This window comes from Caretta caretta, chromosome 5 (genome assembly GCF_965140235.1).
Source record: "Caretta caretta isolate rCarCar2 chromosome 5, rCarCar1.hap1, whole genome shotgun sequence".
NCBI classification, from domain to species: domain Eukaryota; kingdom Metazoa; phylum Chordata; order Testudines; family Cheloniidae; genus Caretta; species Caretta caretta.
The window spans coordinates 35,755,880-35,780,969 of NC_134210.1; the positions used below are offsets into that span (position 1 = coordinate 35,755,880).

The 25,090-nt window shown below is 46.8% G+C and overlaps 1 protein-coding gene across 4 annotated transcripts in view; it reads left to right on the forward strand.

The window, feature by feature from the left end:
* DDX4 (DEAD-box helicase 4) overlaps positions 1-25,090 on the forward strand; it is a 104,118-nt gene that overhangs the window by 18,510 nt on the left and 60,518 nt on the right. For 3 of the 4 annotated variants that reach the window (XM_048851197.2, XM_048851196.2, XM_048851198.2), the window contains exons 4-6: positions 4,757-4,831; positions 10,565-10,615; positions 15,017-15,061. In XM_048851197.2, the coding sequence (XP_048707154.1) occupies positions 4,757-4,831; positions 10,565-10,615; positions 15,017-15,061 (171 nt within the window). The remainder of the gene's footprint in view (positions 1-4,756; positions 4,832-10,564; positions 10,616-15,016; positions 15,062-25,090) is intronic. The other variant, XM_048851199.2, reaches the window with a different exon arrangement.

Here is a 25,090-nt window from a genome sequence, read left to right on the forward strand (position 1 = left end):
AGCCTCTTCATCTTTGTCCCTGGACGACATGGTTGCAGGAACTTCGGCCTCGGGACATCCCCCGATAGACCACCACACGCACCGGGACCTCTTGTGCAGAATTGCCCGCAACATGGGATTGCAGGCGGAACAGGCTATTGAGCCAGAGGACCTCATGGTCGATATCCTGACGCTGGAAGGTTCATCCAGGGTAGCTCTGCCCCTGATAAAACTATACAGAACAATATCAAAGTGCTGTGGCAGACCCCGGCATCGATCCTGCCTACACTGAGGGGCGTGACGTGCAAGTACTTTGTCCCATGTAAAGGACATGGTTTTTGCATCCGCAGCCCTGCTCCCAAGTAGTGACCACGGTCAATGAGAAGGAGAGGCAGGGCCAACAAGGACAGACTCCGAAATCCAAGGAGTCTAAAAGATTAGACCTTTTTGGTAGAAAGGTCTGCTCAACGAGGGACCTGCAGCTGAGGATTGCTACCCAACAAGCTATCCTCCGCAGATAGAACTTCAAATCGTGGGCCTCCATGTTGAAGTTCAAGGAGGAGCTAATTCCATCAGACTCCAGGCTGAATTCATGGCCATTATTGATGAAGGGAAGGCTGTGGGATGAACCGCTCTTCAAGCCTCCCTTGATACGATGGATTCTGTCACCCGCACCTGCTCATCGGGATTAGCCATGAGAAGGGGTTCATGGCTGCAGGCGTAGGGGCTGCCCCCGGAAGTGCAGTAAACCCTTCAGGACCTGCTGTTTGAGGGCATGGGGTTAGTCTCAGAGCAGATGGACTCCAAGCTGCACATCCTGAAGGACTCCTGGGTGACCATGAAGTTGCTAGGTATACACACCCCTGCAACCTAGCGTAAACACTTCAAACCGCAGCCTCAACAGCAGCATTCCTACCCGCCACCCAGACAGGACTTCTATAGAAGGAATGGCAGGCACGCCCCCAGTCAGGGCCAGGACCCAACCAAACTTTTGTCGGGCTCAAAGTAGGCCTTTTGAAGGTGCACCCGAGGACAGCGTACCTGTCACTACACCAGATCCTTCTCCATGCTTTCTGAATTGGCTATCCCACTTCTACCGTGCTTGGTCCCAAATAACATCAGACCATTGGGTCCTTTGCATGGTAGAGGTGGGATATTCTCTCCAATTCTGCTCCTCCTCTCCCTCCCACCCCCCTTCCCTGTCCCTCTTCAGGGACCCTTCTCACAATCAACTCCTTATCTAGGAGGTGCAGTCAGTCACTTCTCACCATAGGGGCAGTGGAGGAGGTTCCTCGGGAGCTAAGGAACAGGGGATTCTACTCCCATTATTTCCTAATCCCCAAAGCAAAGGGGGGATCTCAGACCCATTTTAGATCTGTGAGGACTCAACCAGTTCTTGGTCAAGCTGAAGTTCCACATTGTCTAACTGAGCACGATCATCCCCTCCTTGGATCTGGGAGACTGGCACACTGCTCTCAACATGAAGGACACGTATTTTCACATAGCCATTCGGCCTGTACACAGATGATTCCTGTGGTTTGTGGTCGACCACAAACATTGTCAGTTCATGGTCTTCCCATTCAGTTTATCAACGGGCCCTCGTGTGTTCACCAAGCGCATGTCGGTGGTCGCAGCCTTTCTTCGCAGGAGGCAGGTACAGGTTTATTCCTATCTTGACAACTGGCTGTTACGAGGGCGCTACAGGGAGCAGGTAGAGTCTCAAGTTGGACGAGTAAGATCTACTTTCGAGAGACTTGGACTCCTCCTCAGTGTGAACAAGTCGACCTTGTCACCGACCCAAAGAATAGAATTCATCGGGGCGGTGCTGGACTTAATACAAACAAGGGTGGTCCTGCCAGAGACCCGATTCCAAGCAATGACAGACATGATCCAAAGCCTTAGGCGAGATACCCCACCATGACAGCAAGGGGATGCATGAGTCTCCTCGGCCACATGGAAGCATGTACTTACATGGTCCGACATGCCAGACTGAGGCTCAGACCACTCCAAGCGTGGCTCACTTTGACCTATCGCCCAGGGTGCGACAGCCTGGACTCAGTGGTGCTCGTGCCAGAGCACGTACTCAGGTCCCTCTGTTGGCTCGACCCTCGGATAGTCTGCGAAGGAGTTGTCCAACAGCCCCAAACCCTCTCCGTTCACAGTAATGGACGTGTCAGCTCTGGTTTGGGGGGACTCACCTGGGAGATCTCCAAACACAAGGCCTATGGTCACAGGATGAGTTCTAACTCCATATCAATATCAGGGAACTCAGAGTGGTGCGACTAGCCTGCCAGACCTTCCTGTCACGACTACAAGGCTAGTGCGTGGCAGTCATGACCGATAATCCTACTGCCATGTTCTACATCAATAAACAGGGTGAAGCCCATTCCTCTCCCCTGTGTTAAGAAGCCGTCAGCAATGGGAGTTCTGCATAGCCCACTCTATTCATCTGGAGGCATCCTATCTCCCGAGAGTGCAGAATGAACTAGCGGATCACCTCAGCAGATGTCATACATTCCATTTCCAAGGTGGGGGTTTCCCCAGGTAGATCTGTCTGCAACAGAAAGTGTCCAATGTTCTGCTCCTTTTGGGGGGGAAACCCAGGCTTGTTCTCAAACATGTTCATGCTACCCTGGGGGGACTGCCTCATGTATGTCTTTCCACTGGTCCCGCTTGTACACAAGGTACTGCTCAAAATCTGCAGAGATAATCCTCAAAAGAAAAGGAGTATTTGAGGCACCTTAGAGACCAACAAATTTATTGAGCATAAGCTTTCGTCTGAATGCATCCAATGAAGTGAGCTGTAGCTCACGAAAGCTTATGCTCAAATAAATTTGTTAGCCTCTAAGGTGCCACAAGTCCTCCTTTTCTTTTTGCGAATACAGACTAACACGTCTGCGACTCTGAAACCAGAGAATTCCGTTGGCCCTAGCATGACCACGCCAACGTTGGTACGGCACACTTCTGGAGATGTCCGTGTACACCCCTGCTACCGCTTTGCCCAGATCTCAACACCCAGGGCCACGGTCACCTTCCCCATGCAGACCTCCAGTCCCTCCATTTCATGGCTTGGAAGCTTCATGGTTAAACCCATTGGGGCTCCTGTGCTCGAAACCAGGAAGGGAGGTTCTGCTTAGAAGCAGAAAACCATCCACCAGGGCTAGTTATCAGCTAAGTGGAAGAGGTTCACTTGCTGGTGTGCCCAGCATTGCGCACGTCCGCTCCAGGCGTCTATACCACTCATCCTGGAGTACCGCCTACATCTGAAACAACAGGGCCTGGCAGGGTCATCCATCAGGGTACACCTTGCTGCTATCTCAACTTGTGGAACTCTATGCCAGAGGATGTTGTGGAGGCCAAGACTATAACAGGGTTTAAAAAAGAACCAGATAAATTTTTGGAGGATAGGTCCATCAATGGCTATTAGCCAGGATGGGCAGGGATAGTGTCCCGAGCCTCTGTTTCCCAGAATCTGGGAATGAGTGGGGGGGAGTGGATCACTTGATGATTACCTGTTCTGTTCATTCCCTTTGGGGCACCTGGCATTGGCCACTGTCAGAAGACAGGCTACTTGGCTAGATGGACCTTCGGTTTGAGCTGGTATGGCAGTTCTTATGTTCTTGTTCTTATGGCAGTTAAGTCAGTTTTCCGAGTCTCGTTCAAACAGCACAGGGAAGAGAAACTTATCCAAAACATCTTCAGAGAGATCGGAACAGATGTAGTAGCTAAAACAATTTTTCAAGTTGCATTCCATTTAATAAGTAGAACCATGTTATAATTCAGAGTAGTGAAGTGAGAAACCTGGACAAAACAAAATGTAACAGCTGCCATAGTGGCGTTTGTAGTGAAGACCCCAAGATTTCATTACTTCTACAGCATGTAGTGATTCTTTTTTTGCATATGTACACTTTTACTTTTTCCATTAGTAGTTTAGGTTTACAGTATATCTTATAATGCAATCATTAGCTTTTTTTATGCTTGCTTGCAGTTTAAAGCATGCAGTGAGTCTCCATTCTATTCATGAAGTAACAAGTTTTTTGTTCTGCTTTATTTTTTTCTTTTGAATAATTATGTAAAGATCCATACAAGCTTTCTTTAGAAAATATTTTGCAATAATTACACCAATAACATTATACTTTATCATAAATTATCCACCCTATCCCAACTCTAAGGCAATATACATTAGGAGCAGTGTTCAGGTAATTAGTAAAAGCACCAAAACACCTGTTGATAGGGCAGCTTAACACATAACAGAATGCAGTTTTTAATGCTCTGATTATGCGCATTTTGCATCTTTCTAAATTAAGATTAATTTTCTTTCACTCTTTCATGCACAAATGACTCCACCCAGAAGTCATATTGGCTGGTATATCTTGGTATATCTGAGAATGTACATATGGCAATTTAAAGTAAATGTCTCCAGTGACCACTTTAATTAAACAACTTTGAATTTGGTAGTTCAGAAAAAAAAAATCACTTATTAGAACAGACTGAGAGTCCATCTAGTCTGGTTTTCTCTATCAAAAGTGGTCTGTTTGATGCCTGACAAAATCAAAATCTGATACCTAGCCCATTGTGCATTACTATATTGTGACACAAGTGAAGGGAAGAGTTTCCTCTTAGCATAGCTAGTAACTAGATTATTTCTTGAGTTGAGGGTTGTTGATATCTCTCTAATGGCTGTAGGTATAGCCGAGTCCTAACTTGGATATTTTGGAATAGAAAAACTTAATGTATTGCTATCTGAATCAATAATTCTTTTTGTTTTTTCCCCCAGATGCTGGTGTGAGACCTAACAGAAGTCAACCCATGCGGGGTGGGTTTGGTACTGGAAGGAGTTTTGGGAACAGAGGTAGTTCTGTATTATCTAACGTTTGTTTAAAGTCCTGCTGTATTCATGTAAATTCTTAATTTGTAATGAAAAACAAAGGCCTTGGTACTGGTGCCCCAGAACTTTTGCTTTTACAAATTAATTTTTGTACTTGTTTAGATATATTGATCCTTGCTTACTAAGAGCAGAAGAAATTTAATTTATTTTGTAAACTCTGATAACTTATTAGTACTATCTATCATTGAATGTTGTTGCAGATGTCTGTGGAATAGTTGTAGCTTAATGTGAAAACATTTTGAGAACTTTAATTACATTTTGTCTTATGACAAAATGAAGGTATCTGCTTCCTTTGTTTGCTTCAGTTTTCAAGTACGTTAATTTAATATTTCTTTCTGTCAGTGTAACAGCTGTCAGATACTTCATTTACACTTGTTGCTATTAAAAATTGGTTGGTTGCAATGTCAGGTATTCACTGTACTTTGTATGGAAAGGTACTGCTAACTCTAGTATGTTTTATTACTCTAGGAGCTAATGTGTCTTTATTTCCTCTGTACCTTTAAAAGGTGCTGTATGACTCAAAATAAATGTGTCCATTTTAATCAATGTGATCACATTTGCACCTTTCACAATAGTAGTTTTGTCATCTGAAAAAATCATGAATGCATAATAGTTTGTAGTATCGCACTGCTGGAAAAGTGCTATTATACATATGCAGGGAGGTATGTAAGTGGCTTCTTCCTGTTGTTCGAGTTTTCCTTTCCCATGTAGTGTTTTTTCATGAATCCATCTTTGCTGCAGTAGAAACAAATTACTGGTGGGAAGGGGGAAGATTGGGAAAGTGGACAAACATCAAATTGCCAGGAAAATATTTAATGCAGGAAAACTAAAATTAGTTATTTGTATTATAGTAGTTCCTAGAGGCCCTAATTGGGAATAAGAACTCTGTTGTACTTGGTGCTGTACAGGCAAGATTTAGACAGTCCCTGCCTCAAAGAGCTTACAGTCTTGGTTTATGACAAAATATAATGCAACAAGTGGTCAAAACAAGCAGTGGGGTGAAGGAAGAGGATGAGGTTTCAGTGAAATAAGTATATTGTTCACCAGCATAGAGTCTCAGGGTATGTCTTCACTACCTGCTGGATTGGCGTGCAGGGATCGATTTATCGCGTCTAGTTTAGATGCAATAATTCTATCCCTGAGCGCTCTCCCGTTGACTCCTGAACTCCAGCACCGCGAGATGCGCAGGCAGAGTCGACGGGTGAGCGGCAGCAGTCGACTCACCGTGGTGAAGACACCACAGTAAGTTGATCTGAGTACGTTGACTTCAGCTACGTTATTCACGTAGCTGAAGTTGCGTAACTTAGATCAATTTCCCCTCCCCCCCCCCCGTGTGGGTGTGAAAAAAAACCCCTGACCGTAGCAAGTTTCAGTGCTATAAAGCGCCAGTGTGGACAGTGCACCAGCGCTGGTAGCTACGCCTCTCGTTGAGGCTGGGCTTTTTTTGTTTTTCGTTTTTTTTTTAAATAGAGTTCTGGGAGACCTCTTTCCCAGCACTCTGCCGTGACCACACAAACCATGTTAAAGCGCTGTCAGTGTAGATTAGCCATGAGAAGTTTCAGGAATGGCTATTGGGAGAGTAGATTCCCTTTAATGGGCCATCAGCATATTTTTTGGCTGACTTTTTTGTTGCAATTGAAAGGTTGGTTGGCTGTGGACATCTCCCAACCTGACAACATATTTCAGTAACACACACGGCAATTTGACTTTATAACTTCATGGATAATGAAAGCACGTGCAATCCAACAAGATATTAATATTCAACAGATCAAAACTTTTAACATGGCATACTTAATACAAAATAGATCATAATTATATGATAGTGGTGAATACGGGGGTTCCAGGTTTCTACTTTGAGGTACAGAGCATCACCTAGGCATTGGGGCTACATTGGAGAAAGTTCCTCCCTCAAATGCTTTTGTGCTAACTGGTGTCTAGTGAAAGCTGGGAATCTTAGTGTGGAAGAAATGTGCTTTAAGTAGCAATAAGCTAATAGAATAGCTAGCTAGGATAGGGCTAAATGGTAAAAGAAGGAAAGCTGGTGTCTGATGCGGAGGAGATGGGGAGTCTGTGGAGGATTCAGAAGAGGGTGGCATAGCCAGGAAGAGATTAATGGCAATTTTTAAAATGTGGAGACAAGGTTGCAGTACTCAGGGACAGATCAGGAGTCAAGGCATAAGATGATGACATGGGCAAGAGTTTTGGTGGTATGGAGAGAGGAAAGTACTTTGATGTGTTTCCTTTTTATTAGGTGTATGGACATCAGTTGAGATCTGACTGTGTTAAATGCTGTATGTAGAGTCTTGGATCTTTTGTAAGAGAGAGCTACAAGGTTTTGACCACACCTGGTTGTGTAGGTGTGGCGAGAGAATGCAACATGAAGTTGACACCCATAATGTGGGCCTGGATGACTGGATTGAGGGTGACAGTGATGTAGAGGCTGAGTTGAAAGACTCATGAGGAGATGTCAGAAAGACAGGCCAAGATGTGAATTTGGCCAAAGGGAGGACGGTTCCAGGTAGAGATAGATTTGAGTGATCAGTGTAAAGAGAACAAGTTATGTTGATAAGGTGTATATGGTTTAGATAGAGAAGAGAACCAAGGATGGAGCCCTATCAGGGGTGAGGTGTGTTTGTTTTTTTTTAAATGCTGCTTTTTCCCCTCACACTCTAATACCAAAATGACTTGACTGACTTTTTGTTGAAATTATTCCAAAGACTTTTAGGGCCGAGGCTATGTAAGAAACTTCAGTCTTAATGGAAATTTGTAAAATACAAAGTGGGGGTTAAGAGAGCTTTCTAGAATGCTTTTCATTCAACTTTTATGGCTTTTAATGGTGGCTGCAATTTTACTGCAACTTAAATTCCTCATAATATTTTGACAGGTTTCAGAGTAGCAGCCGTGTTAGTCTGTATCCATAAAAAGAAAAGGAGTACTTGTGGCAAATTAGAGACTAACAAATTTATTAGAGCCTAAGCTTTCGTGAGCTACAGCTTACTTCATCAGATGCATACAGTGGAAAATATAGTGGAGAGATTTTATATACACAGAGAACATGAAGCAATGGGTGTTGTCATACAGACTGTAACGAGTGATCATTTAAGGTGAGCTATTACCAGCAGGAGAGCGGGGATGGGGGGAACCTTTTGTAGTGATGATCAAGGTGGGCCATTTCCAGCACTTTACAAGAACAGTAGGAGGGGAAATAAATAAGGGGAAATAGTTTTACTTTGTGTAATGACCCATCCACTCCCAGTCTTTATTCAAGCCTAAGTTAATTGCATCCAGTTTGCAAATTAATTCCAATTCAGCAGTCTCTCATTGGAGTCTGTTTTTGAAGTTTTTTTGTTGAAGAATTGCCACTTTTAGGTCTGTAATCAAGTCACCAAAGAGATTGAAGTGTTCTCCGACTGGCTTTTGAATGTTATACTTCTTGATGTCTGATTTGTGTCCATTTATTCCTTTATGTAGAGACTTTCCAGTTTGGCCAATGTACATGGCAGAGGGGCATTGCTGGTACATGATGGCATATATCACATTGGTAGATGTTCAGGTGAACGAGCCTCTGATGGTGTGGCTGATGTGATTAGGCCCTATGATGGTGTCCCCTGAATAGATATGTGGACACAGTTGGTAACGGGCTTTGTTGCAAGGATAGATTCCTGGGTTAGTGGTTCTGTTGTGTGGTTGCTGGTGAGTATTTGCTTCGGGTTGGGGGGCTGTCTGTAAGCAAGGACTGGCCTGTCTCCCAAGATCTGTGAGAGTGAAGGTTTGTCTTTCAGAATAGGTTGTAGATCCTTGATAATGCGCTAGAGAGGTTTTAGTTGGGGGCTGAAGGTGACGGCTAGTGGCGTTCTGTTATTTTGTTTGTTGGGCCTGTCCCGTAGTAGGTGACTTCTGGGTACTCTTCTGGCTCTGTCAATCTGTTTCTTCACTTCAGCAGGTGGGTATTGTAGTTGTAAGAATGCTTGATAGAGCTCTTGTAGGTGTTTGTCTCTGTCTGAGGGGTTGGAGCAAATGCGGTTGTATTGTAGACCTTGGCTGTAGACAATGGATCGTGTGATGTGGTCTGGATGAAAGCTGGAGGCATGTAAGTAAGTATAGCAGTCAGTAGGTTTCTGGTATAGTGTGGTGTTTATGTGACCGTCGCTTATTAGCACCGTAGTGTCCAGGAAGTGGATCTCTTGTGTGGACTGGTCCAGGCTGAGGTTGATGGTGGGATGGAAATTGTTGAAATCCTGGTGGAATTCCTCAAGGGCTTCTTTTCCATGGGTCCAGATAATGAAGATGTCATCACTGTAGCGCAAGTGGAGTAGGTGCATTGGGGACGAGAGCTGAGGAAGCGTTGTTCTAAGTCAGCCATAAAAATGTTGGCGTACTGTGCAGCCATGCGGGTACCCATAGCAGTGCCGCTGATTTGAAGGTATACATTGTCCCCAAATGTGAAATAGTCTGGAAATGGCCCACCTTGATTATCACTACAAAAGTGTCCCCCCCGACCTCCGCTCTCCTGCTTGTAATAGCTCACCTTTCCTGATCAATCTTGTTACAGTCTGTATGGTAACACCCGTTGTTTCATGTTCTCTGGGAAGCGGCCACATCAGGTCCCTGCAGCTGGTGGTGGTGGTGGGGGGGGCGGCGGGTGAGGAGGCAGCAGAGAGCTCCACACTTGCCTGTGGGTACCTCCCCCAAAGCTCCCGTTGGCCAGGAATGGGTTACCGCAGCCAGTGGGAGCTTTGGGGGAGGTACCCACAGGCGTGGGAAATACGCAGAGCCCTGTGGCGCCCCCCTCCCCCCCTCCAGGGGCCACGCAGGGATGTGGTGCCAGCCTCTTCCCGGAGTGGCACGGGGCTGGCATGCAGGGAGCCTGCCCTGGCCCTGGTGTGTGCCGCTGCCACCCTGGAGCCATTCTAGGTAAGCGGCGCCAGGCTGGAGCCTGAACCCCTTCCTGCACCCCAACACCTTGCCCTGAGCCCCTTCCTGCACCCCACACCCCTCCTACACCCCAACCCCCTGACCTGACCCCCCATACACCCTGCATCTCTCTTCTGCCTCGAGCCCCCTCTTGCACCCCAACCCCCTGACCTGAACCCACTCATATGCCCCGCATCCCTCCTCTGCCCCAACCCCTTGCCCTGAGCCCCTTCTTGCACACCCTGCACCACAACCCCCTGTCCCGGCCCTGCAAGCAATTTCCCCACCCAGATGTGGCCCTCGGGCCAAAAAGTTTGATGATCCCTGAGCTAGAGTATGTAAACTGAGATAGTACCTGCGGGAATGGTCTCTGAAGGACAAAGATTTTAGAGTTTATCTCCAAAAATGGAGTTGACATGCCATAGACTTGTCTATTGCTTCCCGCCCCTACCCCCCACCCCCAAAAAGAAAAGAAAATGTCCATCACTTTTTCACAAGATGTTGGGACGGCTGTAATCTTGATTGCCAGGCCAAAATTCTGTTTGATTTGCCTTCAGTACCTCTGATGTGGAAAGGTTTGAAAAAGGCCTTCAAGTTCAGGTTACTCTGATCCTAATATTCCATTCTGGTTATTGGTTGAGGTTCTGTGGTCTGGACTGTCTGGTTAGTCAGACTAGTTCATAATGGTCCCTTCTGACTTTTTAAAATATTATCGGTATGAGTCTATGGTAATACCTGTGTTGATTCTTCTGCTATAGCTTATTTGTCTGTTTTTCCCTATAGCTTCACTAGGGAATAAATTTGAAGAAAGAAGCAGCTCTGGATTTGAGAGAGGTGAGCTTGATTCTTCCAGTCTGTTTTTTATAGCATAATTCACCATCAGTACATGTAAAAAGAAAAGGAGTACTTGTGGCACCTTAGAGACTAACCAATTTATTTGAGCATGAGCTTTCGTGAGCTACAGCTCACTTCATCGGACATCAATACATGTGTACATATTGTAGAGATGTCATGTTGAACTATAATAGCTTTCAGTCCGTCTCTTTCCAGTGTGGTAGGTGGTTTGATATGGTTGTGCCTGACATTATTTTGCTGTGTAGATATGATCATGTATTAAATATTTGCAGGGCAATTATTGAGCTGTTTTATACAGTGTATTTTGTAATTCCTGTTGAAAGTATGTCAGTGTTGCCTCTGAAAGCATTCATGTTGAGACTTCTTTGAGTGTTTTCATGTCTATGAAATGTTTAAACTGAAAGACTGGGACATTTTTAGACATGCTAAAAATGCAGTTTTTCGTAGTACCAATCTTAAATGTAAAACTTTAACCTTTTTTGTCCAGATTAAGAATAATATGGTCAGAGCTGAGGGTGCAGTTTAGCAGTAAACTTAGAGAAAACTCCCTGTTCCGCACTGCAATAAAATGTGACCTTTTAGCAAAAACATGTCTTAATTGTTGGTTGGAGAAAAGCATAAAATTAAGCTAATGCTTATCAGAAAGAAGAATATTCCTAACTTTTAAAAGTGAACTCTGGAGGTTGTGGTTCAGAGGAAGTTCCTTGTGATAGTCAAGTATAGTCTTGTCTGTCCTGTTTTGAATCAAACACAGAATGGTTGTAGCTTCCTTCTGTAACTGAATTAGCTGTATGCCATTACTTTCAGGATTTGTCCAGTCATTTTTATGGGTCCTGAACTTTCCTCCAGATGTGTGGGTAGTACCTCTCTTCCTGCAAATAACAGTGTAGCTCAGACAGCCGTTCTCTTTCAGTCTTTGTCAGATTCTGCCTGTGACTGTTTAGCACTTCCAACTTACCTATTTCTGTTCTAGCTATTAAATCTGGTTTTGAGGCAGCAGCAAGTAAAGTCTTTTTCATGCGAAGATATCATCCTCAGCAAAAAGCCTTGCAAACAGAAAAATAGACACCCTTTGAGGGACTTCAAAGCTTCATCAGGGATTCATTGGCAACCACCTGATTGACTAGAACCACATTGTCCTGGTGTGACAGCCAAAAGAACCTGTACTTGCTGAACCAAGACAAATTTAAGTCAGTACGAGAGAAAATATGCCTAGTTGCTGAGTTCAGACTCAAGGTTGGCAGCAAAGACCATAGCCACTCTGGACAGTACATAATTGTTCGCATCAAATCCTCTGCTTCAAAATTCTCAGGTTAAATCCTCTTTTTTGAGAGAAGTTTTATAAAGGTGGTAGCTACCACCACCAAGGACCTACGCATTCCGTCACCTCTGATGAAATCAAAGGATTAGGATTGCTCATATGGGCAAAAGCTTCTTTTTTGTTCTGAGAGGGGAATAGTCTAGTGGTTAAGGTGCAAACTTGGGACACCACGGGTCTAGGTTCAATTCTTTGTTCCTCCACAGACTTCTGATGCGATCATGGGCAAATCACTTGGTCTTTGCCCTTCAGTTCCCCATTTGTAAAATGGGCATAATAACAGTTCTTCCCTATCTCACAGGTTGCTGAAGATAAATGTTAAAAAGATAGTGGCAGTTGAATGGTATAGTAATGGTGGCCTTATATGTATCTTAAATAGATACCAACAAGAGAGCTGTCAGGTCTGGGATAAAACCTGTATGGGAAAACTTTGATCAGAGAATGGATCCAATACTACTGTCAAACCCTGCCAACAGTATAACTCCATTTCTGTCTGTCTCCCTCTAGAAATAGGCCTAAGGGAAAGGATATCCCTTTGGCTGCCTATGACCAAAATAAGTGAAATAGATCAATGAAGATTTAAATTCAAGATGGAGACCTCAGTTTTCATTCTCTCTGAACTTTCTCAGGGAGATTGTCTGGTATTGGTGGATCTGGTAGAAGTTTAGGTCTAATATGGAATTTTCAAATAGTTTGCTTATGCCTAGTTTACTTGTGAAAATTGCCACTATTCACAGAAAAAAGATCCTGTCAATTCCCAGGATCTTTGACAAGATATTCTTAGGACTTTAGGGAATCATCTATACATATTCTTCAACTTATTAGTCAGAGGCATTGTCCCCAGGGACCTTGCGGAAGGTGACCTTTACTTGAGCATGCATGCTTGTTGATTAATTTAAAATAGCTCTGTGATCCCCTCTCAGGATTATCAACCTATCTTGATTCCTAGGAGAATAGATTTTAAGGCCAAAAGGGACCATTGTGATCATCTAGTGCAGTGGTTCTCAACCTGCAGGACACTTGTGGCCCAGTCAGCACACAGCTGCTGCAATGTGACATTCTCAGGGCCATATAGTTAGTCTGTGTATGTATATAATGATGATTGATGATGATATTGTGTGGATGCAGCCCACATAACACACAGAGAACTGCATATGCGGTCCACAATGGTAAATAGGTTGAGAACCACTGATCTAGTGTGACCTCATGCAAAAAAGAAGTAATAGAATTTCATACAGTAATTCCTGGATCAAACCCAGTAACTTGTTTGAATCAAAGGCCTTTATCTTTTAATTAAAAACATCCAGTCCTGCTTTAAAGATTAAAGGGAAGGAGAATCCACCATATCCCTTGGTAAGGTATTCCAGTGGCTAATTACCCTAACTGTAAATAAATAAAAATAATTGCACCTTGTTTGAGTTGATGCAAGAGCCAATCTTCCTGAGAAGTAAAATTTGCCAAATCATATCACTGATCACTTTAAGTGTTGTGGAAGAGACTATCCATCAATTTTCATTTGAAGTTCCTAGGTCTTCTGATCTCATCCATTTTACTTTTCATTGTTACCCAGAGTTTCAATACCTGAAAGAAAAAGCATCTTCTATGTAAAAAGATGAAATGTGCCTTATTAGAGCCAGTCAGTTCACAAGAACATCACCTCTATTTGTTTCCATCCACCTTAAATATCAGTGCCTGCATCCAAGTCCTCCAAAACTAAGAGAATTAAATGCTGTCACTCAAGCATATGCAGCCCCTAATTAACCAATTCCAGAAGCTATTAGAACCTATTCAGTGTATTTCACATGAAGTGAGCTGTAGCTCACGAAAGCTTATGCTCAAATAAATTGGTTAGTCTCTAAGGTGCCACAAGTACTCGTTTTCTTTTTTTCTTTTTGTAGAAAAGGTGTCAGCCATCAGAGTTGAAATCTCTTAACATTCTCAACTGATCATCCATCAGGCTTGATCATCACTGCTTTGCGAAAGCATTCTTTAGCAGGAAGGCACTTCAAAGGATGGTCCCAAAATAGAATAGTACGACTGATTTTAGGGTGAAAAGAAGGGAGTGTGGGGTTTTTCTTTCTCCTGCCTTATGCATTTTGTTAGTCAGACACCTGGAAGTGGGAAGAGTTCAAGATCCAGAATGAAGAACGTGTTACCTATACTTTCTGGGGGCTGATCTTTCCACCATCTATCCCAGCTAAGTCCTGTAGGTATCTCTACTAAATTATTCTATTACACTCTGTGAGAACAAAAGGAATGTGATACAGAACCTCATGGATGAGTCTGAATTGCCTTTAGGATTTTCAGGAAGACAAGTACAGCCCCAATTTTTCATAATGAGGTAAGAGCTCAGTCCTATTTAAAAAAAAAAAAATTAGGTAACTTATTTTCCATTTCAAATTAAGGGAAAAAACTAGCATGGAAAACTTAATTTTTTTATGGACTTGGCAAGTCTTATTTCGACCATAAGCATGTATTCTACAACAGTGTAAACCAAAGAGTAACGTAAAAGTGGGTATTATTTTTAATTAAATTATTAATTGGAAGAAGGAATCAAGCATATTCCTCAGTGTTTAAAGGCAACATATAATCGTTCACTTACTAAAAGGCAGCTATAAAAGAGTCTTAGAATGATTTCACTAATTATATTATTCTGGTCGACTCTAGTGGTGGAGTGATTATACCACCTTCAGGCCTAATTTCCAGTCCATCCCATCTACTCTGCAAACTTGTAACACTCACAATTAAATTAAATGGTCAGGTTTTTGCAGGAACGCTTGTGTAAATTCTGCTTGCATCCTCTCCCAGTGTTTCCTGATAGTGGAATCTTAATGCAGCAAGGCTGTAGGAAGTTGGTTTCTGTGCTGTGGCAAGCGATGTGTGTGTTGCAAATGACATACTATTTGTTTGTCTGATAGAATTATGCTAGCTGTTAATGTGTACGTTTCAACCCAGTTTAATACTTTGAAGATCCAAAATACTTAGTGATGTGTACAGTTAAACACAGCACAGAGACCTGACAAGTTTGTTAAAATTTTAATTTTAATGCATTTGTCTTGAAGAATCTACTGAAGATGGCCAATCAAGAGCGCTTTCAAGGAGAGGAGGTAAGGCAACAAAGATGGAGTGACACTGATAGAACAAACAGATCTGCTATCTCCAAGGGAGTCTAACATTTTTCGAGTGACTGTCCCTATAAATTCTACTGTTGGTGCACATGCTCCCATGTAGAGCAGTCTGGGCCCAGTCATCCCTCAGTTCCTTCTTACTGCCCAGGCCTGTGAGATGGAACTCCAGCGTCCATGTCGCAACAGGCTTTTTTCTAATCTTAGTGTAGGTAGATGTGTGTATATAATAGTGTGGTTAGGCTAAACATAGTTAGGATAGCTTATGAGTTGGTAAATATTTTTTTATAGTTCAGCTCTTTTTGATTTTATTTTGACAGGAAGATTTTTTTTCCTGGGGATTTAGCCCTGTCTGATTCTAAATCCCTGGGATTTAAAAACTCTCGCTCCTAAAGGTGGCTATCCCTTTTAATGATGGGGTAGGGCAGTAGTTTTCAACTCTGGGTACCTGTACCCCTGGGGGTATGCACAGGTCTTCCAGGGGTGCATGAACTCCTCTAAGAGATATACCTAATTTTACAAGCTACATAAAAATCACTAGCAAAGTCAGTACAAACTAAAATTTCATACAGATAATGACATTTATACTACTCTACATATTGTACACTGAAATGTAAGTACAATATTTGTATTCCAGTTTCTTTGTTTTATAATTATATGGTAAAAGAAAGTAAGCAATTTTTCAGTAACGGTGTGCTGTGACACTTGTATTTTTATATCTGATTTTGTAAGCAAATAGTTCTTAAGTGAGGTGAAACGTGGTGTACGCAAAACAAATCAGACTCCTGAAAGGGGTACAGTAGTTGGGAAAGGTTGAGAACCACTGGGATAGAGAACCAAAACAGCTTGATTTGTTAGGAGTTAATCACTAGCCAGCCTATAATTTAGGATCACCAACTGCCACGTGTTTTTAGCTCATATAATCATAATCTGCTATTATAAATTCCTGGATTTTTTGACAAACTACTACAAGAGGCATGGCGGACTTTACATTTTTGATTTCCAAGAGACCGTGGATAACCAGGATATTTCTTCAGAAAGCTCTGGATGCCTCTGACTCCACATTCCATTCCATGAAAATTTCAAATGTTTGGAGCCGGGAAGCTCTACTTATATCTTCCAGCATCACAAGGGAGATACAATCAGTGGTGGAACATTCTTCTCTTTGAGTCCTGCTTTTTTCACTGAGAAAAAAGATGAGGCTCTTGAATTTGTTCAAGGACTCCTGGGCTGCACTTTGTTCTCTTGGAATATATACACTAACTCCTAGAGGGAAGCAGGGAAAGCTGCCATACACCACATAGAGGCTATTACTTGGTATCTTTTATCCGCTGACCCTCCATGGAAGGAGATTGTGCTTTCAAAAGAGGAGTCCTTTGGCCTCAACATCCACATCCTGTTCTGCAACCACTTTGAAGCGATCACTTTGATGGATTGGTCTAGAGGCGCTCTACAATAGTGGTCACCAACTGGTCGATCGCAATTGACTGGTCAATCCTAGAGAATCTCCCAGTTGATCGCGATCTCCGTTGGTGCAATGGGGCTGCTACTAAGGCAGGCTCCCTGCCTGCCCCAGCCCCATGCCACTCTTGGAAGTGGCCAGTGTGGCCCTGGGGTCAGGGGTCTCCCTCTGTGCGCTGCTCCTGCCTGCAAACACCGCTCCTGCAGCTCCCATTGACCAAGAACGAGGAGTTGTGGCCAATGGGAGCTGCGGGGATGGTGCTTGTAGAGAGGGGGCAGTGCGTGGAGCCATCTGCCCCCCCTCTCTAGGGGCACCTTGGCCCCTTCCAGGAGCAGTGTGGGGCTGAGTAGGCAGGGAGCCTGCCTTAGTGGCAGCCCCTCTTCGCCGCTGCCCAGCAGAAGGCTGCCCCCCAACCCCCTCCTTCATCCGAACGCTGAGCTCCAGGCTGGAGCTCCCTTCTGCACCCAAACTCCCTCCCAGAGCTTGCACCCCTCACCCTCTGCTGCACCCCAACTCCTCAGCCCCAGCCCAGAGACTGCACTCCCTCCTGAACCCCACCTCTCTACCCTAGCCCACTGAAAGTGAGTGAGGGTGGGGGAGATTGAGTGATGGAGAAAGGGGGGATGGAGTGAGCAGGGTGGGGCCTTGGGGAAGGGGCGGGGTAGGTCCTGGGTTGCCCTTAAATTCAAAGTGGTCTTGGGTGTAAAAAGGTTGGAGACGACTGCTCTACAACAGTGCAGATGGATCTTTAATCTTCATCCATTCTCTATTTGGAGGCAGCCTTTCCACAGTGTTTTTTTTCTTTCAGCATGGAATGTGGTAGCATCAGATGTCTGGGTTATAGAAACAATGATAAACCTCCTACAATTCCAGCCCTATTGCCCACTCCCTTCTCTGTCTCTATTCAGAGACTCTCTCTCAAAGAGATTATTTCAGCAGGAAGTGGAATTGCTTTTCTGTGGAAGCAGTAAAGGAAGTACTGCCTCAGTAGAGAGGGAGGGGGTTTTATTCCAGTTGTTTCCTAATCCTCAAGGGAAAAAAGGATGCTGGGGCATTCAGTGCCTTCATTTATTGCATCAGGTTCAGAGTGGTAACTCTAGCCTTCATAATTCCTTCATTCTTGCCACAGGACTGGTTTGCAGCTCTTGACCTGCATGTTTGCTTTCATATCACCATATACCCTGTGCATAAAGTACTTAAGGTTTCAAGAAGGATAAAACCACTATCAGTTTAGGGTCTGACTCTTGAGTTTGTCTGCGTTCACAAGGGTTTTCAACAAATGCCTAGTACTGGTGGCGGTTTGCCTCAGAAAACGAGGAATAATAGTATTCCTGTATCTTGATGACTAGCTGATCCAAGGAAAATCATTACAACCCAGCTATAAATCCACTTAATGGGCAAGTCCATGAGGCTGTCATCAAACCCCAGGTCACAAGAGGCCCCTTCTCTCCCCCCACCCCCACCCCAAAAAAACCCCTCCAAACCCCGAAAACATGATGTCTTGGCTCTGAAGAGTGTGGGTGCTGACTCTCAGTGCTTCATCTTCAGTCCCGGCTCCAAGATCAACCAAATCTGACAAGAAGACACTCTCAGAAATTGAATAGGTCACAAGGAGTTCCAGGAATAGGTTCCAAACAAAGAGCTTGAAGAGCTTTACTCTCTTTCTCCAATTCTGAGACTTCATGGCCTTACGTGGTTATACTGAAGCTTGACCTCATGACCGTGTGGAGTCCTTGGCACAAGCAGACTACACTTGGATGAGTTGAGTGCCACTGCTGAAAGCTGCTTCATCTAACTAACATTAGGCTCCGGGTTATCCTGACGGAGTCGGCGCTGGCCCCGACTCCGGCACGCCGCTCCGAACCGGTACCCACCACAGCAGCCTCGGTACTTGGTACCTCTGGTACCATTGTCCAGTCGGCACCGCTTCCCGTCCACGGGGCATGCCAAGAGGACTGGAAAGACTCCCTCTTCACAACGGCACTGAGGGAAGCCTGGGACAGAGGCTAGGCCCATGTCGGTTAGTCCTCAATCCCCATCGGGCCCTAGGCCTCCGACTCACGTTGAACGGAGTAGCACGGCCCCTTCGGAGCAGGCCCCTCCAGATGTCCGGATGCCATCTACGCCCGAAGCCCTCCAGGCAGCCAGGGACGTCATGTCCATGCCAGTGCCCGGAGCTCCGCCGACGTCTGCCCCATGCTCCAGAGGCAAGCTGCCGCTGGGATCACCATAGTCCCCACCGGCCTGGTACCAATCTTGGTCGAGGGAACATTCCTGACACTGCTCACCACCTAGCAACCGTTCAGGGCTCAGTCCGTGTAGATCGCCCTAGACGCCGGCCAGACTGTCCGGATGGGTGCCTTCTGACTGGGACTCCCGGCACTGCTCGTCTTCGTGAAGCTAATATCAATGGGACTGTGGCAGACATTGCCAACGGTCCTCGTCTCGCAGGAGATATCGCAGTTGGTCGCGGCACGATTGTCAATGCCGTTCCCGCTCGGACTCTTGTTCCAAGTCTCCACCAAGGCACCGTAGCCCCGGGCATTGATTGCCGGCATCTCGCCGACGCGGGTCCGCCCATCGAGGCCATTCATGGAGCAGCTACTACTGTCGGTGCCGCTCCTCTGCGTTGAGATCATGGTCCCTTGGCCGATGTAGATCCCGGCACTGACTCCTGGTCCAGAGGCAGCAGCGGATCATATGCCAGCCAGGCCTCCCCTCATAGCTGCCAGTCTACAGGCCAAGCTAGCCAGCCTGAGCAGCCGGCCCTGCTGGTGCCTCAGCAAGTGCAATGGCACCAAGCATTGTGGCCAGCCCAGTAGTACCAGTGGGCACCGGGGCCTCCGGCGCAGTCCCTGGTGGGGGCTTGCTCAGTAGCCGGGGCATCGGAAGCACCGTTGGCGTCCGTCTTTAGACAGTCAGGAAAAAGGTCAGTGGGACCTGTGTCCTTGGTACCGTGCCCAGAGTCCGACCAGGTGGTGGATCCTCCAGTGCCGGATGATGCCCAAAGCAGTGCACCAGCCTCGCCCCGTCTGGAGGAGCTGATTGTGGCCCCACCCCCCTCTGTCCCACAGGAGGACTACCAGGCCCACCAAGACCTCCGAAAAAGGGTGGCAGCAAGCTTCCACCTCCAGGTTGAGGAGATGGAAGAGCCCTCAGACTCCCTGTTCAATGTGCTATTCCCTTCAGCACCGGGCAGGGTGGTCTTGCCGCTCTATGAAGGGGTGGCAAGAATTTCAAATGCCCTGTGGCAAACACCAATCTTGTTGGCTCCCATCTCTAAAAAGGCGGAGCACAAGTACTTTGTACCCATGAAGGGATACAAGTCTCTGTATACCCACCCGGCGCCCAACTCCTTGGTGGTTGTGTCGGTCAACCACATGGAGCGACAGGGGCAACCAGCCCCAACCCCCAAGAACAAAGTCTCTTGGAGGCTGGATACTTTTGGGAGGAGGGTTTATTTGTTAAGCTTTCAGCTACGAGTAACAAACCATCCGGCTCTCCTGGGTCGCTATGAGTTTAACCTCTGGGAATCCCTCCCCAAGCTTGAGGATTCCTTCCAGGAGCATGATAAAAGTTTAAGGCGCTCGTGGAGGAAGGGGCGGCGGTCGCAAGGGTATCCCTGAAGCCCGCTTTGGATGCAGCGGGCACGGCTGCATGGTCCATGGCCTCGGCAGTGTCCATGAGTCGGGCATCATGGCTTCTGCTCTCTGGGCTCTCCAGCGAAGCACAGTCATCAATGCAGGATCTCCCTTTCAATGGGAAGACTGTTTGTTGAGGAAAGAGACACAAAGCTGCTTGGCATGAAAGACTCCCAGCATGACCCTCCAGACCATGGGCCTCTATGTCCCTCTTCCAGCAAAACCCAAGTTCAGGCCGCAGCGGGCTCCCACCCATGCCACCCTCCCGAAGTACAAGGCCGCCCACAAATAGCAGCGGGACTATAGAAAGCGCCCGCAACGGCAGTCCCAGCCTGCCCCCCAGCCTGGGTCTACTAAGGTCAAGCAGGCGGGCAAAAGGCGTTTTTGATGGGACGCTCGGGGCTACCATGCCAGTTCTCATCAGGGACCTACCCCCAGTAAAGCTCCCTTTCTCCAATCGGTTGTGCGCTTTCCTCCCGGAATGGTTGCAACTCACCTCGGACCGATGGATCCTCAACACCATCTCCCGTGGTTACACCCTTCAGTTTACCTCCTCTCTGCCCAACCCGCCCTTCATCCCCGTCCCTCCTGGGGGACCCCTCTCACGAGGCTGAGCTCGAGCAGGAGGTGGGGTGGCTCCTGGACCTAGGAGCTATAGAGGTGGTACCCAAGGAGTTCCTGGGCAAGGGGTATTACTCTTGGTATTTCCTTATCCCGAAGGCCAAAGGGGGGCTCCAGCCCATCCTGGACCTGCAAGGTCTGAACCACCACATGGTGAAGCTGAAGTTCCGCATGGTTTCCCTGGCCTCCATCATCCCCTCCCTGGATCCCGGGGACTGGTACGCTGCCCTCGATCTACAGGACACGTACTTCCACATCCACATATTCGAGGGGCAAGGACGCTTCCTCAGTTTTGTGGTGGGACAGAGTGACTACAATTCACGGTCCTACTGTTTGGTCTGTCCATTGCCCCCAGGGTCTTTATGAAGTGTATGGTGGTGGTAGCGGCCTACCTCAGGCACCAGGGGGTCCAAATATTCCCATATCTGGATGATTTGCTAGTCAAAGGCACCTCCTGGTCGCAGGTGAGGGATCATGTGGCACTCCTGTCCACATGTACTGCCCTAGGCCTGTTGATAAACAACGCCAAGTCCACATTAGTCCTGGTCCAACACATAGAGTTTATTGGGGCGCTACTGGACGCAACGTCAGCCAGGGTCTCTCTCCCACCAGACAGGTTTGAGACCCTGAAAGGGCTCATCAACTCGGTCACAAGGTTCCCGGTGACGATAACCAGGGCTTGCCTGCAACTGCTGGGTCACATGTCTGCATGCACAGACTCAGAATGAGGCCCCTCCAGCGCTGGCTGGCCTCGCAGTTCTCCCAGGCCATGGACAGAATGGACAAAGTCCTCACTGTGCTGAACTTGGTGATCACCTCCCTGCGGTGGTGGTCCGCCCCAAACATGCTCCAAGGGGTCCCGTTCAGGGACAGGGCCCCATTGTTGGAGCTGGTGACTGATGTGTCAGACCAGGGTTGAGGGGGCCCATTTGGGGAATTTTCAGACCCAAGGCCTGTGGTCACTACAAGACCTACCCCTTCATATAAATGTCAAGTAACTCAGGGCGGTGCAACTGGCATGTATGGCCTTCCACTCGCTCCTGGAGGGCAAGGTAGTCAGGGTCCTCATGGACAACACGGCCTCGATCCTCTGCCACGAAGCCCTCAGTCTGTGGGACTTCTGTATAGCCCACGACATCTACCTAGAAGCCTTCCATCTGGTGGGCGCCTGGAATGTGAGGGCGGATCGCTTGAGCAGGGATTTTTCCTCTCGGCATAAGTGGTCTTTACACCCGGAAGTGGCTCACCAGCTCTTCCGAAGGTGGGGCACTCCCAGGTGGACCTATTTGCGACCCGGCAGAACCGACGATGCTCCGGGGGGGCCTAGGGAGGGGTGCTATCTCCAATGCCTTTACCCTGTCCTGGTCAGGCCAGCTCCTCTACGCCTTTCCCCCGTTCCTTCTGATCAGCAGGGCTCTGGAAAAAATAAAGATGGACAAAGCCAGAGTCCTCATTGCCCAGGCAGCACTGGTATGGGACCCTCTCGGAGCTGGCGGTAGCTCGGCCATGGCAGTTGCTGCTTTGCTCGGACCTGCTCTCTCTCAGGATCAGGGCCGCCTCCTCCATCCCAACCTAGCAACGCTACACCTCATGGCATGGCTGCTCAGTGGCTAGATAGCGAGGAAAGGACATGCTCAGGTTCAGCCCGTTCTCCTCAAAAGTAGATGGCCCTCCACTCGCTGCTCCCATGTGGTGAAGTGGTCACAGTTTTCGAGGTGGGCAGCAGGCCAGGGTGTTTCCCCGATGGCCGTCTCGATCCAATTTATCCTTGATTACCTCTTCCACCTGAGGGCCCAGGTATTGGCGCCCTTGTCAGTCAGGGTACACTTGGCGGCCATATCAGCCTTTCATCCCCCCGTGTTTTCCCATGCTATGACTGGCCGGTTCCTTAAGGGTTTGGACCATCTCTACCCATATTCCAAGCCCCTGGTTCCACAGTGGGACCTAAACCTGGTGCCGGCTCGTCTCACGGGGGCCCCGTTTGAACCACTGGCTACGTGTTCCTGGTCTCACCTCTCGTGCAAGGTGGCTTTCTTGGTGGCTATTGTGTTGGTTAGGCGGGTCTCGGAGCTCAGGACCCGAACCTTTGAACCGCCGTGTACGGTTTTTCATAAGGGCAAGGTCCACACCCTGTGTTTCTCCGGAAGGTGGTCTCCGCCTACCACATAGGTCAGGACACTTTTCTGCCAGTCCTCTGCCCCAAGCCTCATGTGACTAGTGAGGAACGCTGTCTCCCCACGCTCGATGTGGGGTGAGCTCTGGTTTTCTACCTTGAGCGGACCAGGCCGTTTAGAAAGTCTTCGCAACTGTTCATCGACGCAGCTGAGTATGCAAAGGGTCAGCTGATTTCTGCTCAGTGGCTTTCTAAGCGGATCACTTCGTGCATCCGTTCCTGTTATGAGCTGGCGGGGGTTCCCCCGCCGCCCATTGTGAGGGCACACTCAACTTGGGCGGAGGCCTCGTTGGCTGCCTTCGTGGCCCATGTTCCCATCCAGGACATTTGTAGGGCTGCCACGTGGTCTTCAGGTCACACGTTCACCTCGCACTATGCGATCGTCTCCCAGGGATGATGCCGGGTTTGGCAGGGTGGTACTCCGTCCCGAGAACTTGTGAACTCCTACCCACCTCCAACAGATATAGCTTGGAATCACCTGTTGTGGAATACACATGAGCAATCACTTGAAAAATAAAAGATAGTTACCTTTTCCGTAACTGGTGTTCTTCAAGATGTGTTGCTCATGTCTATTCCATATCCTGCGCTCCTTCCCCTCTTTCAGAGTTGTCCAGCAAGAAGGAACGGAGGGTGGGAGGAGTGCAGCCCCCATTATACTGCGCCAGGCAGGTGCCTCTCCAGGGGTCATGGGGGTGCGCTACCCCCTATGGGTACTGCTAGGGAAAGACTTCCAGCACTGGTGCCTGTGGCGAGCACACACACCTATTGTGGAATAGACATGAATAACACATCTTGAACACCAGTTACGGAAAAGGTAACTGTCTTTTCTAATGCTCCACCTAAGGCCCTGGCTATGCAGTCTGCCTCTGAACTTCCACCTGCTCAGCCTTATTCCCAGCGTTAGGACTTACCAAACACAGTTTCTTCCTTGGTGGATCTACTGGGAACCACTATGATCTCCTTTTCATCCCCAGTATGCCTCAGTGGGATGACTTTGAGGATTCTCAGGACTCAGTTTGATTTTCTTACAGATCCCGGTGGAGGAGATCCAGGAACCTACTCGTAAACTAATAGATATTTTTTTTAGGGAAGGATAGCCCTTCTGATGAATGAGGCCGTTATGGACCCTGCACAAGTGATCTGGCTGACACCATCTAAAGTGGCCCTGCTGCCTACAAAGCAGACGAAATATCAAATGTTGAGAGGAAGGGGCTGAGTTATTTTATAATTATGCAGTACTGTCCTTAGCAGTGATAGCTGCTAATGAAAAGTCATATCTGCAGCTAAATATAATATGTAATCAGTGTATGAGTAATGGATTAGATTTGACTTTCACTACAGGGGTATAGGACCAATAAGTTTGTATAACTGACAATGGTATATTAGGTGTGTAAGTAATACAAGGCTGTAACACAAGGTCTACAGGCTTTAGGTCTGTAAGATGTGTAGCTTGGCCATAAAGGGCCTCATGGCTGAAACAGGTTGGCATGACTAGTTAACAGAGAGAGAACCCTGTACCAGTACAATATAAAATTACAGTGAAAGATGAAGGGCTTAGGTTCTGGAAGCTGTGCAACAATAGATTGGAGAATGTCACAGTGTATCAGTTAATATTCCAGTATGACCAGTACTAACATGTTAGAGAATTTTAGCTTGACCACCAGTTGCAATGGTAACTATTTGAAGTAAATGTTAATGAGCAAAGAAGGAACTCATGAGGTAGCGTATGAAAATGGGGCACTCCTAAACAAGTGGTATGTGGAAGATAAGAAAAAGAGGGTTGGAACCCTTATGTATAATAATATGAGCCTTTGTAGGCATAAGAGTAACTCAGGATAAAAGGTGTTGCCCGGCCTCTCTGCTGTGGGGGAACACCTGGGGAGATGCTAGCATGACAACAACTGGTGAAGATTGTCATCTTTGTTAGTCATCATTACCATGAGGAAGATAATGACTTGATACTTGGGGTCCCACAGCAGGAGATGTGAGGGATGCCAGTTGTAGAGCTGAACACCTTTGGATTATTTCTCTCTCTGCTCCTGTATTTCGTTGTTTGTGGGATTGTTTATCTGCTTGTAGATAAGTTAATAAAGGGACTTCTGATAAATTGCAGT